Source organism: Vipera ursinii (assembly GCF_947247035.1).
Source record: "Vipera ursinii genome assembly, chromosome: Z".
Lineage (NCBI taxonomy): Eukaryota > Metazoa > Chordata > Lepidosauria > Squamata > Viperidae > Vipera > Vipera ursinii.
The window spans coordinates 102,562,569-102,583,724 of record NC_139517.1 but is presented as its reverse complement, the minus strand read 5'-3'; the positions used below and the strand labels follow the sequence as shown (position 1 = coordinate 102,583,724).

Genomic DNA, 21,156 nt, shown 5'->3' with positions numbered 1-21,156 from the left:
ATTTTAAGTATAACTTTACTAGCATGAGAAATGAATGCAATGGTGCGATAGTTTGAACATTCTTTGGCACTGCCTTTCTTTGGAATTGGAATGTAAACTGATCTTTTCCAATCCTGTGGCCACTGTTGAGTTTTTCAGATTTGCTGGCAAATTGAGTGTAGCACTTTTACTGCATCATCTTTTAAGATTTTGAATAGCTCAGCTGGAATACTGTCACTTCCACTAGCTTTGTTGTTGCTCAGCTTTTCTAAGGCCCACTTCACTTCACATTCTAGGATGTCTGGCTCGAGGTCAGTGACCATGTCACTGTGATTATCAGGGACGTTAAGCTCATTCTTGTATAGTTCTGTGTAATTTTGCCACCTCTCCTTAATCTCTTCTGCCTCTGTTAGGTCCCTGCCATTTTGGTCCTTTATCATGCCCATTTTTGCATTAAACGTTCCCTTCATCTCTCCAATTTTCTTGAAAAGATCTCTGGTCCTCCCTATTCTATTGTTTTCTTCTATTTCTTTGCACTGTTCATTTAAGAAGGCATTCTTATCTCTTCTAGCTATTCTCTGGAATTCTGCATTCAATTGGGCATATCTTTCTTTTTCTCCCTTGCCTTTCGCTTCCCTCCTTTCCTCAGCTATTTGCAAACTTCCTCAGACAGCCATTTTGCTTTCTTGCATTTCTTTTTCTTTGGGATGGTTTTGGTTGCTACCTCTTGTACAATGTTGCGAACCTCTGTCCAGGCACTCTATCAGATCTAATTCCTTAAAACTATTTGTCACTTCTACTGTGTATTCAACAGGGATATGATTTAATTCATACCTGAGTGGCCTAGTGCTTTTCCCTACTTTCTTCAGTTTAAGCCTAAACTTTGCAATGAGAAGCTCATGGTCTGAGCCACAGTCAGCTCCTGGTCTTGTTTTTACTGACTGTATAGAGCTTCTCCATCTTTGGCTGCAGAGCATATAGTCAATCTGATTTCTGTGTTGGCCGTCTGGTGATGTCCCATGTGTAGGGTTGTTGGAAAAGAGTGTTTGCTATGACCATCATATTCTCTTGACAAAATTCTATCAGGCTGTGCCCTGCTTCATTTCGTACTCCACGGCCAAACTTGCCTGTTATTCCGGTTATCTTTTGGCTTCCTACTTTAGATTCCAATCCCCCATGATGATAAGGACAACATTTTTTGGTGTTAGTTCTATAAGGTGCTGTAGGGCTTCATAGAACCGGTCAATTTCGTCCTCTTCAGCACTGGTGGTTGGGGCATAGACTTGGACTACTGTGATATTGAATGGTTTGCCTTGGTTTCGAACTGAGATCATTCTGTCATTTTGAGGATTGTATCCTGGTGTTGCTTTTCCTACTCTTTTATTGACTATGAAGGCTACTCCATTTCTTCTGAGGGATTCTTGCCCGCAGTAGTATACCTGATGGTCATCTGAATTAAATTCACCCATTCCTGTCCATTTTAGTTCGCTGATACCTAAGATGTCAATGTTTAGTCTTGTCATCTCTTGTTTGACCACGTCCAGCTTTCCTTGATTCATGGATCTTACATTCCAGGTTCCTATGGAGAATAAATCTTTACAGCATCGGACTTTCCTTTCACCACCAGACACATCCACAGCTGAGCGTCATTTCGGCTTTGGCCCAGTCGCTTCATTCTTTCTGGCGCTACTAGTACTAGCCCTCTGCTCTTCCCCAGTAGCATATGGGATGCCTTTCGACCTGAGGGGCTATAGGTAGTATAGACCAGGGCTTTTCAACCTTTTCACCCATTGTACCGCTTTTAGTTTATGGCAACATCGAATATCACCAGTCGCCTAACAAGGTGTCAAAAACTTGATGAGCCAAAAAAAAAAAGTGATGAGGTACAGGTAGTCTTCGATTTACAACAGTTCGCTTAGTGACTGTTCGAAGTTACTATGGCACTGAAAAAAGTGCCCCTGAGTCATAGCCGAGCAAGACACCTGCCTGCCTGCCCGGCAGCGCTCTTCCGCCTGTCCAAGGTTTTCATTGTTGTGAGCATTTCTGTTGAGGATTGGCATTGGGGGTGGGGTGGGGGGAGTTTGGTTTTTATTTCCCCCCATATTCTGGGTGGTTGCAGCAGGTTTTGGTCACTTCACATGACCCTGGGACACTGTGACTGTCATAAATATGAATCAGTTGCCAAGCATCTGAATGTAAATCACAAGACCCTGGAGATGCTGCAACATTCCAGCTGATCAGCACTTCTTCTGGGCTCAGAAGCACCAGGATCAGCGCCGAGCTCCAGCTGGAGCCTGGTGCTGATCCTGGCGCTTCCGCTGAGCCCCCACAGCCCCAAAGAAGCGTTGATCCTGGCGCTTCCACTGAGCCCTGACAGCCCTGCAGCTCCAGCCATCTCTCGCTCAGGCTTGTGCGGTGCTGCCACCGGTTCAGCTTATTCCCCTTCCCCGCTACCACTTTTCTAGGATGGTCGCGTACCACCTGCCAGGTGCCAATGTACCACAGATGGTACCCATACCACTGGTTGAAAAGCCATGATATAGACTCCACAGAGGAAATAAAAGTTTCCGTTTCCTGCTTGTCTCATTCATTCCATAAAATAGTGCTGGCTTGCTAACTGGTTTCACAATCACTTTCCTAAAGAGAAAATGAACTTTCTAATGCAATATTGAACTAGGTTCTTTGAATGCTGCAAGCATATTTCTGTTGACTATAGAAAAAGGATGCAAGTAATGGTGGAAACCATTTTCATCAGCAAACTGTATTCAGAACTACATGGTACCTATTTGTAGATAGGTTTGGTTCTGATAACAGAATGGTTGTTCTGTGTGCAAGTAGACAGATGTTGTGGACATGATAAATATTTGTTGCCTAAGAGATTGCCACAGAAACAGGATATCAGTATGCAGGTCCTTAAAGTTGTAATACTGAGAGTCATAAGTTATTATTAGGTATTGAGAACATTACCCGGAATACTACCACTGTAGTGCTGTAATACATGATATTCAGGTTTAGACAAAGCTGATTCATGATTCAGGTATCTTATGGAACCCTCAGGCTGCAAGCATTTAGCTAGTAATTTTAAGGATCATAAATCCAGTAGGCATGGTCATAAATATACTCTTGATTTCAAAGGGAACAGAGCTCTCCAACCAGTAGCTTGAGTTCACAGGGCAAAGTTCTGTTTGTTGTCAGTGTAGGTGAGATTATGGTTTCCAAGAAGATTTCACAGCAAAAGCTAAATATTGAATTTACATTATGTAAACTAAAATACAAAATGTGGCTGTAATGGAGAATTGTTCAAACACAACATTGCATCCAGATGGGACATTAAATTGAAACTGTCTACTTGAATATAGATAAATCTTTATTTTTAGTACCAGGCTACTGCCATGTAGACTGGTCTATGCCAGGTGTTTTTCTGTGGAGCCAAGTATCTCTGTGCTTCCTGGTCTCTAACCCCATAAGACAATTTTAGCATTTCTATAGGTTAGGGTTTTTCAGGTTTTTGGTTCAAGATTAGACTTACAAGGCCTCATATTATTTTATCATTGGTCAGTATTCTTATCAGACTTGCTGAGTTCCTTATCTGGAAAGTCTACTCCCCTGAGAATGCTTCCTTAACCAAGGATATAACCAGATGTATTTGGAAAGTCATGTTTTTCGAACTGTCCTCTGGTGAGTTACATATCCATAACGATTCCTCATAGTTAACGTGTGGGATATATACTTCCAAATGTCATGAATAGTTCTCTTTTGTATCCTTTGCCTGATTATTTCAGTACTTCTACTAGTTCCAATGAATGACTTCACCTGAATTTTAAATTTAACAGCCAGAAAATATATGCTTCAATTATGTCCTGAGTGTTCATGGTATTATTAGTTATGGTTTATATTATTAAATATAGCAACAATATTGTTGTTGATGCATTTGTAGAATGGAACAATCTTAATTGATCATAATATTTGATTCTCATCCTTATGGGAACATCAGCTTTCTTTCTCAGCAGGGACTAATATATATGGGATAATTGATAATTAATTTCTTTTAAAAATGTGCTTATGACTACATAGCTGCAGGCTTCTAAGTATAAGCATTCTCTGTTAGGGAATAAGATGATTGGAGGAAAATCATCTGTAGCTTTTGCTATGTAATCCTTCCATGAATCTTCAAGAAATCAGTACAGATAATTCTCCAGGTACGAACGTTTATTTAGTGAATTTTTACAAAAACAAACTTATTCAGAAAGGGTACTTATATTAGAAATTCAAAATTATGACCAAAAAGAGGCCTCAATAGCCATGTGACTTGAATTCAGTTTCTGCTGCTGCTGCAGCCATATTTAACTCTGTGACTTACCTGGGATGGTTCGGGGCTATGAGAAGCCGGAAGGGTTTTGTTGTTGTTCCTGGTCACATGGCCAAACAAGATCCGGTCAGTTTTGCAGCTGGCACTGATCTTTTGTTTTCCTGAAGCTGCATGGAAGATCTGCTGCTTGCTAGGCTTGAGGCCTAGAGAGCTAGAATAACTTCTGTAAATATTTTAAAATATTCTTTTTTGTTACTTTGTAGTACTGTACTGTATTGTTTATAATCACTTTGGGAACTGCTCTGTTTTTTTTAAATTGTACTTTGGAAAGTTAGTTTGTTTTTATTTGTCTGAAACTGCTTGTAGAAATGCATTTGGTCAAAGCATTCTATAATGTTATGTTTCCTTGCTTTTATTTTGGAGATTAGTGTATAGTACTGTAGATAGTTTGTCTAAATACTACATTTTTTTGAAATCATGGCATTGCTCAATTTCCTACTTTCAGATTGCAAAGAACTGCAGATAAAAACTGGCAGAATGAGCTGAAGTTAGCAAAAAAGAATTACTGTACTGTATAGTACAATGAAAAAGAGGGGAAGGGATGCATAGAAAATTTTTAAGGTGCTGCATTGCAATACAGTACGTCTGTAAGATAACCATTTTATTTGCTTTATATACTATATTGTCTTAATCTTGGTGGTTATTAGTGATCTAGGAGATTTATTTTATTTTAATTCATTTTATAGTTATACTTGTTTGTTTTATTTATGTCCTGGGATTGTCTGGAGCCTTAAACTCATTCCCATCTACTTTCTCTGTATTTTCCATAGCAGCAGAGGACCAAATACAGTACTGTGCAATATACTGTACCTTATAGCTTTTATTCTACCCCACTACCCCCCAAAATACAATACAGGTAGTCCTCGAGTTATGAGTGTAACGGAGCCTGCCCATTCCATTCGTAACTTGAAAACTTGTGGGTGTGAATCTCATACCTCAAGCAAGATCACTCCCTTGCTCTTTAAGTGCACATGAGGTATCTCAGGGTGGGAAAGGCCATGGAGGGCCTAGTGATGGACCAGGCCCCCAAGGCCTCCCTGACCCACTAAGATACCTTATGCTTCCCCCTTCCTTCCTGCCGCGCCAGAGTCACTTACTTTGCAGAATCTGTCTTCCTTCTGCTGCGGTTTCTTTGCCTTTGAGGGAGAGGAGAGTCAGCTTGGAAATGCTTTTTGTGCCGACATTGGAAGCTCCTGGATAACGTAATATTGTGCAAGTTCAAACACAAATACTCTGCAAAATAGATCATGGCCCCCGGAAGCTTACATTCTGGAAGACGGAGTGTTTCCTTTGGTTTGCAAAGCGTGGAATCAGAGTCAGCGGCTGGGTGCTGGAACCAATGCCATCCATGGCCTGGATGTTCTAGATGCGCTGGCCTTAGCTTGAAGGCAGGAACACAGCCTTCAACTGAGCAGGGAGGCATCATGTGGAGAGTCCCCTTGCACCTACGTCCAAGCTGCTGGCGGCGGCTGAGTGGCCATGACCTCCCTCCCCAGCCAGCCAGCCAGCCAGCCAGCCAGCCAGCCAGCCAACCACCCCGCCCAACCTACTTCTTGCCTGACTGGCCAGTGGAACAAATCCTGACTTTCTTCTCTTGTCGACCTTCCCACTCAAGTGGCGGCAGGAAGGGAGGGGGAAGAGGTTGTGGGGAGTGGGGGGAGCCTCTGCGAATGACTGCCGTGGTGCTGCAATATTCGTAATTTTGGGACTTGCTTATAAACACTAGGGGGTGCTGATTGCGTAACTTAGAACAAGCGTTAAGTGAACGTTTGTAACTTGGAGATTACCTATACTGTAGCCCTGTATTTGGTTCTGTACTACTGTATTTGGTTCTATACTACTGTTAGAAAAGGCAGAAAGCCTTTTGGATTTTGCCTGGCGAGGCTTGAGCTCTCCATTTGGAAGGAAGTCCCCCACTCCATGTTGGATTTTGCCTGGAGAGGTTTGTGCTGAACAGGGGCAGTTTTTTTGTTTTTGTTTTTTAATTTAATTTAATTTAATTTAATTTAATTTAATTTAATTTAATTTAATTTAATTTAATTTAATAATTTGATTTCTATACCGCCCTTCTCCCGAAGGACTCAGGGCGGTGAACAGGGCAATACACAATAATAATCGAATACAAAAATTAAAAAGCCATTAAACATCATGCCCATAAAATCAATCCATATTAAAATTAAAACTAGTTTTAAAAACCCAACCCCATCCCATCAGACCAGGCCAGCTTGTTCAAAAAAGAATGTTTTGAGATCGCGCCGGAAGGAGCGAAGGTTGGGGGCCATCCGGAACTCAACCGGTAAGCGGTTCCAAAGGTCTGGCACGCCCACAGAGAACGCTCTCCCCCTGGGGGTCACCAATCGGCATTCTTTGATCGGTGGCACCCTGAGGAGGCCCTCTCTGTGGGAGTGCACTGGACGGAGGGAAGTTGACGCCGGCCGCAGGTGTTGCCGTAGGTAATCCGGACCCATGCAATGAAGGGCTTTGTAAGTCATAACTAACACCTTGAACCTCACCCGGAGAGCAACCGGTAGCCAATGCAGCTCGCGGAGCAAAGGTGTAACATGGGAGTATTGGGAAGCTTCCAAGACAACTCGCGCGACTGCATTCTGCACAAGTTGGAGTCTCCGGGTGGACCTCAAGGGCAGCCCCATGTAGAGAGCATTACAGTAGTCTAGACGAGAGGTCACGAGCACATGAGTGACTGTGCGCAAGGCATCCCGGTCTAGATAGGGCCGCAACTGGCGCACCAGGCGAACCTGGGCAAAGGCCACCCTAGTCACAGCTCCAATATGCTCTTCCAAGGAGAGCTGTGAGTCTAGAAGGACCCCCAAGTTGCGGGCCCTATCTACGGGGGGTAATAGCTCACCCCCCATGGCCAATGATGGAATAATCGGAATTTCCCGGGATGCCGGCATGAACAGCCACTCAGTCTTGTCAGGGTTGAGTCGAAGCCTGTTCCTCCCCATCCAGACCCGGACCGCCTCCAGGCAACGGGACATCACGTCGAGGGCATCGCTGGGGTGGTTTGGGGTAGAAATAAAAAGTTGGGTATCATCAGTATATTGGTGATACCCAACTCCAAAACCACGAATGATCTCACCCAGCGGCTTCATATAGATGTTGAACAGGAGAGGCGAGAGAACCGATCCCTGAGGGACTCCACAAATGAGAGGTCTCAAGGTCGATCTCTGCCCCCCTGCCAACACCGACTGCGAACGTCCCAGAAGGTAAGAGGAGAACCACTGGAGAACTGTGCCTCCCACTCCTAACCCTCTGAGACGTCGCAGCAGGATACCATGGTCGATGGTATCAAAAGCCACTGAGAGGTCTAAAAGGACTAGGACAGAGGAGCAACCTCTGTCCCGAGCCCGCCAGAGATCATTCACCAGCGTGACCAATGCCGTCTCCGTGCTGTACCCGGGCCTGAAACCTGATTGGTACGGGTCTAGGTAATTTAAAAAGGTTTGAAATTTAAACTAACTCCAGAAGTTATGGGTGTCCCTTCACTGGAGGCTTTTAAGAAGAGACTGGATAGGCATTTATCAGAAATACAGTACTCTCTTGTGAGAGCAGTGGGTTAGACTAGATGACCTCAAGTTCCCTTCCATCTTAGTTACTGTTGCAAGCTGACAGTTCTGTAAACCCCACCACCATCTCCCTCTGGGTGCATGGCTGGAGACACTTAAGCTAATTACTATAGTGACAACTGCAATCAAGAGAGTTCACCACCCCCTCTGAAGAAGCTTGAACTGCCTAGCAACAAACATTTAAAAAAAAAAACAGTTGCAAAGGCAGAGCCTGTGGCTTGCTTGGGAGGCAGTTTAGTTCCTCAAACTGGAAACAGCTGATAGGCGACTGGAAAGGCCAGCAACAGTAGGAAAAATCTCTCAGTTCAGGCAGCCTTCAGAGTAAATAGTAAGTCAGATCTTCGTTGATTTACCAAACCATTTGATTCAGTTAATGAATTTAATATTAAATTTTTTGTGAAATTTGAGTCTAATTCATTTGACAATTTTTTGATTTATGAGCCTAATGGGCAGGCTCAATTAGATTTGTACCTCGGGGACTACCTGTAATCATGCAAACAGAGCTTTCGATGGAAGAAAAGGTTGATGGTTTTTCAAGGAAAGATATTTATTTTGTTTGGCTAATAGCATTTTGAGCTATATTTGAAAGAGTTACAAATATTTCCATATCCAGTTTTTGAGACTGAATAATTTAAATAAATGTGGAGATTACTATATGTAGTCATTTAAGACTGATTTGTGTTTTATTTTTCTAATTGTGAAAATAATTGTGCAATTTATTGTGTTTATGCTGTTGAGAAAAAAATCATCTTGAATTCTTCTTATGGTACCAGTGATGATGCCCCAGAGGTGACAACTGTCCCTCTTCAACCAGCCGCCTTCTAATTCGCCGAGGTCCCACATGGCTGAATGCATCCTGGCATGGCTGGTTTCCCTCCCCCCCATCCTGTCCCTCCTGGCCTCACATGCTCTCCTTTTCCCAGGCACAACCCACTGCATCACCTCTTCAGCTGTTGGCCGACTATCCATCTCGGAGGCGACTTCTTTGAACTGCTGGTGACAGGCTGCCGAGCCCCAGTGTGCCGGTCGAGGGGCCGACAGGCTGTGGCTACTGACGGACACCGTTGGCCCCCATGCACTCGCTGGCCTCTGTGTGTGGGGGCCGATGGTGTCAGGCAACAGCTGCCCCAGCCCTTTCCTTGCCCCATGGCAATGGCACCCCCACCCTGCCTCGCCTCACCCCACAGGATGAGTCTCCTGCCTACCGCCCCACCTGCCGGAGACCTCCTGGAGCTCCCCCAACCCTGCCCACCCCCCAAAGGGGGCCTCTCCCCATGAGCAACATTTAGGTGACCACACCCACCTTGGCCACACCCACCCAATCTTCCATGACCACCACAGCCACACCCACCCAGTGGGCCACGCCCACCTGGCACCCAGTGGTAAATAAGTGAGTTTTGGGTTGCAGTTTGGGCACTCAGTCTCTAAAAGGTTTGCCACCACTGCTCTAAGATATTTGTCTTTGCATTGATCAGATTGAGCTTCACCAGATTTCTAGCATCATTCTTACTTCCAAGAATGTTGTATGTACTATTTGGGCTTTATTGGAAAATAGAAATGGTGAATAGTTGCAGTGTTGTGCTCTAAGAATGCCTAGCAGAAAAATGATAAAATCATGTTGGGGTGATGGAGGGCATTCTGGAACTCTAAAAATAATTTTGATTGAGAGCAGCTTCATCAGTTTTCCTCCCAAGCAATGGTTTTATCTCTCCAGAAATTCTAAAATGAAACATAGAAATGTATTGGGGAAAAGTTTTCATAATGCTATGTTAACTTGTATCTACTATATTAATATGGAATATAAATTTTCTTCCATGTCTACTCAGAAATAAGCCTTACTGAACTTAGTAGTACCCTAGAGATCTATGTTTTTCTCATCCTGATGATATTCTGGAAGTCTTTAAAAAATAGACTGATCTTCCAGGTCTTGGAATAGATCGTGGCGTCCTATCAGTGGTGAATGAGTGCGTTTATAATATGATTGTCTGAGTTCTTCAGGTTTTCTCTTCCCTGTTTTTTTTAATTTTACTTTTTATTTTACTATAAGCTGCCCAGCATTGTTGTATGATGTTTGATGCCTCTAAGAATGAATGTATGAATCTAGCTAGTTGGTTAGTTATTAGCATCTACAAGTTAACAGCATTGGTTTTATTCATTCATTCATTCATTCATTCATTCATTCATTCATTCATTCATTTATGGGACTTATATGCTGCCCTATCTCCCGAAGGACTCAGGGCGGCTAACAACAATAAAATACAATGATACAAAAGTTTAAAAGAATTAAATTAACAGCCCCAATGGAATAAATTAAAATTGAAGTTAAAGATTAAAAAACATTTTAAAATCCCTGTTGTCAGTCCAGGTCAGCCTGATGGAAAAGAAGTGTTTTAAGGCCACGGCGAAAGGACCGGAGATCCGGGGCCATCCGGAGCTCAAGGGGAAGTTGGTTTTGGACATTAATTTAAAAATAATCAAAAATTATTTTCAAAATAGGTAGTGAAACATGCATTGTATGAATACTAGAGCTGGTATCTATTTCAATATGGTTTGATTCTGATAAAAGTGACCTTAGATAAGGAATATTTTTAGCCTTTATAACTCATTCTGTTAAACAACATTTAAGTTTACAACATTCAGGTGTTTAGAGGGATGGGGAAAATTTGTTTCCAGAAAGAAGAAAAAATGTTGGAGGGAATGTAATATTACTAGTATGATAGTACTGTTTATTCATTGAATCCTTTGCTAGTTATTTTTCTTTTATTAGTTTTATTCATTTATAACATAAAATGTGAAAATACAAAGGGACAACAGTAGAAAAAGGGAAAACAAAAAAGGTGTGAAGAAAGGGAGGGGAAAAAACAAAAGGCATTGATTTCCAATCAGTGGTGGGATTCATATATGTGAACAACTGGTTCTCTGTGTGGATGCCATTTCTGGAAGTCCATTCTGGGGTTGGGCAAGAAAAAATTAGCTACTGGTTCTGCTGAAGTGGTGCAAACTAGCTGAATTGCACCACTGCTTGCAACTCTCTGTTCCAGTAAAATCAAGACATTAAAATCAAATCTCAACTTTTTACATTTCTATAGTAGTATGTACTAGCCATTTCTGTATCGGCAAATCAGCCTAATTGGTAAAACCCAAAATCATAACATCATTTTTTTCCACCTCAAGCACAAAGTCCAGAAGGGGTTTCCAAGTAGAAACAAAAATACTTATGTTCTTTTCTTTTATCAGCACAGTCAATTTGGCCATCTCTGCTAATTCCATCAGCTTTTGTAACCATCCATGGTAGGAATTGAGACATCCTTCCACTTTTGTACATAGAGCAATATTGCTGCCATCACCGTATGATCAGAGTTACATTTTCCCCCCCAGTTCTCTTTCCATTAGACACAAAAGGAAAGTTTCTGGTTTAATCTTTATGTTCACTTTAATAATTTTATTTATTTATTTATTTATTTATTTATTTATTTATTTATTTATTTATTTATTTATTTATTTGATTTATTTGATTTATATACCGCCCTTTTCCCGAAGGACTCAGGGTGGTGTACAGGGCAATAAAAATAAGAATACAGGATACAAGATTTAAAGTTAAATGATTGTGCCCAATGTAGTAAGTTAGTTAAAAACAATGTTAAAACCCCAAACCCATCAGACCAGGCCGGCTTGTTCGAATAGATAAGTTTTTAGATCACGCCGGAAGGAGCGAAGGTCGGGGGCCATTCGTAGTTCAGCTGGTAAGCGGTTCCAAAGAATTGGTGCGCCCACCGAAAATGCTCTCCCCCTGGGGGTCACCAGCTGACATTCTCTGACCGGTGGTACCCTGAGGAGGCCCTCTCTGTGGGAGCGTACAGGACGGAGGGAAGTTGACGCCGGCAGTAGGTGCTCCCGTAGGTAATCCGGACCCATGCCATGTAGGGCTTTGTATGTCATCACCAGCACCTTGAATTTCACCCGGAAAGCAACTGGAAGCCAATGTAGCTCACGGAGTAGAGGTGTAACATGGGAGTATATGAATCCTACTTCAATATTTCTTTGTTATTTCTTATTGCTTTGTTAGTTATTTTGTTACTACCCTTTGTTAGTTAGTTAGTGCAATACAAAAAAGGCACACCTTTTTTAGACTGCAGCTTAATTTGTTAAGTCTTAAAATTAAACCTGCAATACTTACAAAATGAAATTCAATGGTGAAAAAAGTACGGTTCTACATTTAGGAAAGAAAAACCAAATGCACAGGTATAGTGGTGGTACTTTGCTCATTATTATTATTATCATTATCATTATTATTATTATTATTATTATTATTATTATTATTATTATTATTATTATTATTATTATTATTTGATTTATATACCGCCCTTCTCCTGGAGGACTCAGGGCGGTGTACAGAGCAATAAAATAAGAATACATTAGATAAATAATTTTAAAACCCAAATCCATCAGGCCAGGCCGGCTTGTTCGAATAGATAAGTTTTTAGATCACACCGGAAGGAGCGAAGGTCGGGGGCCATCCGGAGTTCAGCTGGTAAGCTGTTCCAAAGGATTGGTGCACCCACAGAGAATGCTCTTCCCCTGGGGGTCACCAGCTGACATTCTCTGACCGGTGGCACCCTGAGGAGGCCCTCTCTGTGGGAGCGTACAGGACGGAGGGAAGTTGATGCCGGCAGTAGGTGCTCCCGTAGGTAATCCGGACCCACGCCATGTAGGGCTTTGTATGTCATCACTAGCACCTTGAATTTCACTCGGAAGGCAACTGGAAGCCAGTGCAGCTCACGGAGCAGAGGTGTAATATGGGAGTATCGGGAGACCCCCAAAAGAGTGCAGCTGCACTCTGTACCAGCTGAAGCTTCCGAGTGGTTCTCAAGGGCAGCCCCATGTAAAGAGCGTTGCAGTAGTCTAGACGAGAGGTCACAAGTGCATGGGTGACTGTACGCAAGGCATCCAGGTCCAGATAGGGTCGCAACTGGCGCACCAGACGAACCTGGGCGAAGGCCCCTCTAGTCACAGCTCCTATATGATCTTCTAAGGAGAGCTGTGAATCTAAGAGGACACCCAGATTGCGAGCCTTATCTACGGGGGGGGGGGGGTAATAACTCGCCCTCAATATTAAGAGATGGAATAATCTGAATTTCCTGACATGCTGGTATGTACAGCCATTCAGTCTTGTCCGGGTTGAGTTGAAGCCTGTTCCTCCCCATCCATTCCCGGACCGCTTACAGGCAACGGGACATCACGTCGAGAGCATCTTTGGTGTGGTTTGGGGTCGAGATGAAAAGCTGGGTGTCATTAGCATACTGATGATAACCCACTCCAAAACCACGGATGATCTCACCTAGCGGCTTCATATAGATGTTAAACAGGAGAGGTGAGAGGGTCGATCTCGGGGTCGATCTCTGCCCACCCGCCAACACCCACTGTGAACGTTCCAGAAGGTAGGAGGAGAACCACTGAAGAGCAGTGCCTCCCACACCCAATCTCCTGAGACGCCGTAGTAAGATACCATGGTCGATGGTATCAAAAGCCACAGAGAGGTCTAATAGGACCAAGACAGAGGAATAACCCCTGTCCCGAGCTCGCCAGAGATCATTCATCAGTGCGACCAATGCCGTCTCCGTGCTGTGCCCGGGCCTGAAACCCGATTGGTACGGGTCTAGATGGTCAGTATCTTCAAGGAACAGAGGAAGCTGATGCGCCACTACGCTCTCAACAACCTTCGCAAGAAAGCGAAGGTTGGAGACCGGGCAAAAGTTGTTTAAAACAGCTGGGTCCAGGGAAGGCTTTTTGAGGAGGGGTCTCACCACCGCTTCTTTCAAGGCTGCGGGGAAACTGCCCTCTTTCAATGAAGCAGTTATTACTGCATGGATCCAGCCTCGTGTCCCATCCCGAGCCGCATAAACCAGCCAGGAGGGGCACGGGTCCAATAAGGATGTAGTGGAGCTCAGCTTCCTCATGATCTTGTCTACCTCGTCCAGAGTCACAGGATCGAACTCTTCCCAGATAACATCAACAAGACTGTCCATGTTCTCATCGTCAGATTCTGCCCAGTCGGAATCCCGACTGGTCCGGATCCGAGCGATTTTGTCCAGCAGATGTTGGCTAAATTCCTCGGCACGACCCTGTAAGGGATCCTCCTTCACCTCTAGATTAAGGAGGGAGTGGGTCACCCTAAACAGGGCGGTCGGGCGATTATCTGCGGACGCGATAAGGGTAGCAAAGTAATTAGACCTTGCCCTCCTCAGCGCCGCGAGATAAGACCTCGTAAAGGACTTTAGTCGCGATCGGTCGGATTCGGATCGGCTGGATCTCCAACTGCTCTCTAGGCCCCCTCTCTGATGTTTCATCTCCCGGAGCTCCGTAGAAAACCATGGAGCCCACTAGGATCTGCACCGGGTCAGGGGCCGCATGGGTACAACTCGGTCGAGTGCTTCTGTGGCTGCCTTTTCCCAGGCTTCCACCATGGCATTGGCCGAGCTATGAGCAAAGGAGGCAGGTGGGGGCCCAAGCGCTGTTTGGAACCGCCCAGGGTCCATTAGCCGCCTGCGGCGGTACCATTTCGTTGGTTCAGTAACCCCACGATGGGGAGTGGCAAAGCGGAAGGTCAGCCGCAGGAGATGATGATCTGTCCATGACAGGGGTGTAACAATTGGGGAACCCCCACCCAGATCATCTAACCACTGTCCAGATAGGAAAATCAAATCGAGCATGTGACCTCCTACATGAGTTGGGCCCTGGATTACCTGCGTCAGGTCCATGGCCGTCATGGAAGCCATGAACTCCCGAGCTAACTCAGATGATCTCCCCAGGGATGGTAGGTTGAAGTCACCCAAGGTCATAATTTTGGGGATCTCAATCACCAGTCCTGAGAGGATGACAAGAAGCTCGGGCAGGGCTGCTGCTACGCGACTAGGTGAAAGGTACACTAGCAGCAAGCCCAACTGAGCCTTAGGGCCGCATCTTAGGAGGAGAGACTCACACCCGGCTATTTGGACAACAGTGGCCTCCCGCGGATATAGGTTCTCCCTCACCGCTACTGCCACTCCCCCGCCTCTTCCCTGAGCTCGAGGCCTGTGTAGCACCCGGAAACCTGGTGGGCAAAGATCCACCAAAGGGACACCACCCTCAGGTCCTAACCAGGTCTCCGTAATGCAAGCCAGATCCGCATGTTCACTCTCAACCAAATCTCGGATGAGAGGAGCTTTATTGACTATGGATCTGGCATTAAGATATACAAGCCTGAGCTCAGGTGGTTGTTTAACTTCGCTCCTGGAACCATGGGCTGAAACCAGAGGGTCGGAGCGCATCACCGCTTGAAGATAGCGGGGACGCACTCCCGGATGTTGATGCAGTCCTCTTTTTGTAGTAACTGTGAGAGGGATCTCAGAGTCCTAGTGGACAATCACTTAAATATGAGCCAGCAGTGTGCTGCAGCTGCCAAAAAGCCAACACAGTGCTAGGCTGCATTAACAGAGGGATAGAATCAAGATCACGTGAAGTATTAATACTACTCTACAATGCCTTGGTAAGGCCACACGTGGAATACTGCATCCAGTTTTGGTCACCACGATGTAAAAAATTGTTGAGACTAGAAAGAATACAGAGAAGAGCAACAAAGATGATTAGGGGACTGGAGGCTAAAACATATAAGGAATGGTTGCTGGAAATGTCTAATTTAATGAAGAGGACGAAGGGGTGACATGATAGCAGTATTTTAATATCTCAGACGTTTCCACAAAGAAAAGGGAGTCATGCTATTCTCCAAAGCACTTGAAGGCAAGACAAGAAGCAAAAGATGGAAATTAACCAAAGAGAGAAGCAACCTAGAACTAAAGAGAAATTTCCGGACAGTTAGAACAATTAATCAGTGGAACAACCTGCCTTACAACCTGTTGTGAATGCTCCAACACTGGAAGTTTTTAAGAAGAACTGGACAGTCATTTGTCTGAAATAATATAGGGTTTCCTGCCTGAGCAGGGGATTTGGACTAGATGACCTCCAAGGTCCCTTTCAACTATTACAGTCAGCCAGATGTTCAGATTTGGCATTTTTGTCTACCTGTCAAGTCCTTACCAAGGACCTGGGATAGGCAGATGTGGATGTTTGATGGTATTCTAAAGTCCCAGAGCAATTTACCCTCTTCTTGTTGGACTTGATCTGTAATACCAGATCATTATTTCTTTGTTTTGTATCACTGTGTATTTGTGACGGGTAAACACCTTTCCTTCTAGTAGTTCTGCAGCTGCTGGCCCTGGTTACTCAGCCAACAGTCCTGAGTCCTGTAGCCCATTTTTTGTCAGATTCTCCAGTTCTTTCTCGTCTATTCTGCTGTCTCCAGGCACTGCTACATCCACTATCCAGACTTTTTTTGTCCTTCTTACAGACAGTTCTTAAGTCCGGGGTGTTATGTTGCAGGTGCTTGTCTGTTTGAATTCTGAAGTCCCAGAGCAATTCATTTTCTATGACTTTTTCTATTTTATGATCCCACCAGTTCTTGCTTAGAGGCAAATGATATTTCTTGCAGATCTTCCAATGCACCATTGTTGCTACTTTGTCATGCTGCTGCTTGTATCTGTGTGATCTTCTTGCAGCAGCTTCTGCCAGAGACCCTCAGATCTGTCCCACTCCTGCCCAGGCCCCCATAGGCACCCTTGATGTGAACAATGTAGAGCTGGCCATGCCCACCCAGTAGGCCATACGCACTCTAGCCACGCCCACCCAGTAGGCCACGCCCACCCTGGCCATTCCCACCCGGCCCCTTGAGGGCAACCACAATGCTGATGAGGCCCTCAATGAAATTGAGTTTGACACCCCTGAACTAGATGCTGTTGTACTGCATTAGCTACCACACCCGTTAGGAATTTGAAAGTTGTTGGTAAGCAAGTAATTGGCATGTAGTTGCCTGGTGTTGCCCTTTTTCTGGATTTTTCATTATTAGGTAGTTTTTCCCAGTTGTTAGCCACTTTTCAATTTCTCCTCCTTGTGGTATATTGTTGAACTGCTTGGCAATGAGTGGGTATATAACAGATGTTTCAACCAAAACCCATGCAGTTCATCTTCACCTAGTGCTGGCCAATTTTTGATCTTCCTTGTTCTTTTTTCTACCATTTTTGTTGTTATTACTAGTTCTTTCATTTCAACTTCTGTTTTATTTGCATCCACATCTTTTAACCAAGCCGCATCCTTGTTGTGTTTCTTTGGGTTATCCCATATCTGCTTCCAGAACTGCAGTCTCTTCCTTGTCCCACAAGATCTTCACCCTCTCATTCTTGACAACTTTTTCATTATTATTATTATTATTATTATTATTATTATTATTATTATTATTATTATTATTATTATTATTACTACTACTACTACTACTACTACTACTACTACTACTACTACTACACCTGGAAATAAGGCCTAGTGAAGTTGGTTGAAATCTTGAGCTGTATTTGAATTTTGATAAAACATGCTTACAGAGTTTTACTGTTGTTTAGCAGACTTTTAGTGAATTAAATTTATAAGTAAATAAAATAAAATATTAAATAGAAAATTTAATATTTTCAAATTGTATTTTCTCATAAAAATGATCAGTAGGAAGGGGGTAAACCAAATAACAGTTATACCTCAATCAAGACACACAGTCTATGTAGCAAAGTGTTCCTCAACCGCTGATGGCTGCTGTTATTACTCAGATTGTACAAGTAGTCCTCGACTTACAATAGTTCATTTAGTGACTGTTCAAAGTTACAACGGCACTGAAAAAAATGCCTTATGATCATGTAATCAGAATTCAGATGCTTGGCAACTGGTTCATACATGTTCCAAGGTCATGTGATCATCTTTTGCAAACTTCAGACAGGCAAAGCCAATGGGGAAGCCAGATTCACTTAATCACCAGGTTACTACCTTATCAGCTGCAGTGATACACTTAACAACTATGGCAAGAAAGGTCGTAAACTGGGGCAAAACGCACTTAAAAAATGTCTCACTTAACAGTAATTTTGGCTCAGTTGTGGTCGTTAAGTTGAATATTAGCTGTATGATGAATGTTTGATAATTCTTTGAGCTTTTAAAAGAAGTGACTATGTATGTGCGTGCACACACGCACACATACACAATTTGTATAGATATATTTGGTAAAGTTTTGTAAAAAAAACTTTAGTCTGGAATCATCTAGCAATATTATCAGATCATCAAATTGTTTAAAATTACCAATGGCTTTTGTATTCATTATCTGTTGTTGATATCTGAAGGTTTTGTGTCACTACTTGTAATAAATTCAGTTTGTAAGAAATTGTAAATTTTCATCTACCCAGTTTATATGAGAAACATTGCTGCAACTTTGAATTCAAATCATGGTTTGTTTTTCTCATTCTTTTGGGGAGGTAATTTTAAAAAGCAAATAGACATTATTTTAATGATTGAAAATGGCATTCATTTTAAAAGACATGGTATTATTGATATATAAAATTGTCAGTAGCTGTATTCAAATATAATATACTAAACAGTGGTTTAGCATTAAGAGAATAATGGATGCAAAGAGAGATCAGTTGTTTCTGCTTCAGATTACTTATTTACAGTAGAGTTCCAATTCTGAGCTATAGATTATTTGAATTGTGATTTTTAAACTATATTTAAAATTACAGATTGCTTATATGCTTGGGTTATTTAAGTAGTCCATAATGAAGATTTATTATAATTATCTATGATAGGCTGAATAATACCGCCCTTGAGTTGGAAGCAAAATCCCATTTCATTTTCTATATCTTATGGTAGAAAGCAGACCCTCCCCCATGAATTCTTATTTTCCTTTCCTATCATATCTTACCACAAATAAGGGAGATGTTGAACCAACATATCCACTATTTTTACTTTTTGAAACCCAACAGGATTTAAAATTCAGTGTTACATAGCCGAAGATTCTAAAGATACTAGTAGCATGGAACTAATATAAATCACAAATAAAAGATGTCTAGAATACTATGCAAAAAACCATACATTCTTGTTTTATAATACCTAGCTTTGGGAAGAAAGAACCAACTTTGGAAGCAACTAACCTCATTAATAGTGTTGATTGAACTGAACATTATTAAATAAAATTTATTTTGTACATATCATAAATTAGAACAATAAGTCTTTTAGTGACCCTTTCAGTTACAATGGCACTGAAAAAAAGACTTACAACCAGTCTTTGTACTTATAACTAGCGCAACATTCCCATGGTCATATGGTCAAAATTTGGGTTCCTGGAACCCTCGTGTATTTACAATGGTTGCAGCATCCTGGAGTCCTGTGATCGCAACCTACGACCATCCTAGCCAGTTTCTGATAAAAGTCACTGGGAGAAATAGGATTTGGTTAATGACTGCATGATTACTCAATAACTGCAGCATTGACTTAACAACCATGGAAAAAAGGTCATAAAAATCTGGTGCAATTCACTTAGCAATCACCTTGCTTAGCCATGGAAATTCAGATCTCAATTATGGCCGTAAATCAAGGGCTACCTGTTGTTAAAATGCCAGTTTCAGCAGATAATTCCCTGATGTTGCTTTTACCTTTAATTCTTTTCTAGAAATACAAAGAAAAGGAAAAGCATAGACAAAAACATAAGAAGCAAACAGATTCTTCACCATCCTTGGTTCCTTCCCTTACTGTAACTACAGAGAAAGTAAGTGAATTTTTCTTGCAATTTTTGTTGAAATAATGTCTACATTTTTTATATTTATGAAATGAGGATTTCAATAGTTGCCAAATTTTATTATATATCTCTTTTGATAATAAATAGTGCTTTGGATTAAATATTTTTGATAGACATTTGTGATAAAATAAAATTGATTTTAAAAATATTGTTTACAAAAATAAAGTCATATTTATTTCAGTTTGATCTTTCCACAGAAGAACTATTCATAGAATATCTGAAATTAAAATAGAAATTATAAATACTATAGCTGGAGCACCTTTGAACTAAAAGTGTTTGATTTTAGTTTATATTTAGACTAAAGTTTTCCAGTAAATTAATTCTGTTAACAAGTGTTACATGTGACATCTAAACCTTCATTTAAACTTATAATATGTCCTTGCAATTAAAAAAAAATCAGACCTTTTCCTCACTACTAAACAATTATGTTGTGTCTATAAACTAGTTTTGTTTCCAAATGTAGAATACTGAAAATTAAATACCTGCTAATATTTAAGTACAACTTCTGTGAGAGAATAAGTAATCTTAATATTTAAGGCTAGTCTTGTATAATAAAATTTAAATTTTATGTTTATTTATTAAATTTTATTTATTAAATTTAAATAAAATATTTAAATAAATATTTGAATATTTTTAAATTTGTCTATAATAACTATTTTACAGTTTAATTGATTGGAATGTATGTGGAAGAAAATGAAGGGATTATATTAAATCACTGATATGTTTCAAACTTTTAAAGCATGATTCAGGTTTTTACACGAAATAACTGCATATTTGGCATAGTTAACTACAAAGCAGCCATTTGCTAGCAAATGTAAGATTACCCCTTGCTATTGTCTTAGTTCCTCTCTGTGCTCCCAAGCAGTTTATCTTTTTCCAGGGGTGATGGGTTCACTTCCAAAGAAAAGACTGAGATGTAGAAACTCTATTTATTTCATAAGAATTCCTATTGATATTCTTAAAGGGAGGATAAACAGATACAAGTAGTCCTTGACATATGACCAGAATTGACCCCAACATTTTCATTACTAAGCAAAGCAGTTTTTAAGTGAGTTGTACCCCATTTGGCAGAAAGTGAAGAGGAACTAAAGAGCCTCTTGTTGCGAGTGAAGAAGGAGAGTGCAAAACTTGGGTTGAAACTAAACATTAAGAAAACCAAGATCATGGCATCCGCCCCTCTCAATTCCTGGCAAATAGATGGGGAAGAAATGGAGGTAGTGACAGATTTATTTTCCTGGGCTCCAAAATCACTGCAAATGGGGACTGTAGCCAAGAAATTAAAAGACGCTTGCTCCTTGGGAGAAAAGCCATGGCAAATCTAGACAGCACACTAAAAAGCACAGACATCGCCCTGTCAACAAAAGTGCGTATAGTCAAGGCTATGGTCTTCCCATTTGCAATGTATGGCAGTGAAAGCTGGACCATAAGAAAGGCTGAGCGCCAAAGAATTGAAGCCTTTGAACTATGGTGCTGGAGAAGACTCCTGCGAGTTCCTTGGACTGCAGGGCGATCAAACCGGTCAGTCCTAGAGG

General features: G+C 41.9%; 1 protein-coding gene across 4 annotated transcripts in view; it reads left to right on the top strand.

Annotated features, from left to right (window-relative positions):
• Nucleotides 1-21,156, top strand: part of MLLT10 (MLLT10 histone lysine methyltransferase DOT1L cofactor) — a 127,564-nt gene that overhangs the window by 50,151 nt on the left and 56,257 nt on the right. For all 4 annotated transcript variants that reach the window (XR_014494248.1, XM_083377983.1, XM_083377982.1 and 1 more), the window contains one exon: nt 19,499-19,594. Coding sequence is in view for 3 of the 4 variants with exons in the window: in XM_083377983.1 (XP_083234109.1) it covers nt 19,499-19,594 (96 nt within the window). In the remaining variant the exon portion in view is untranslated. The remainder of the gene's footprint in view (nt 1-19,498; nt 19,595-21,156) is intronic.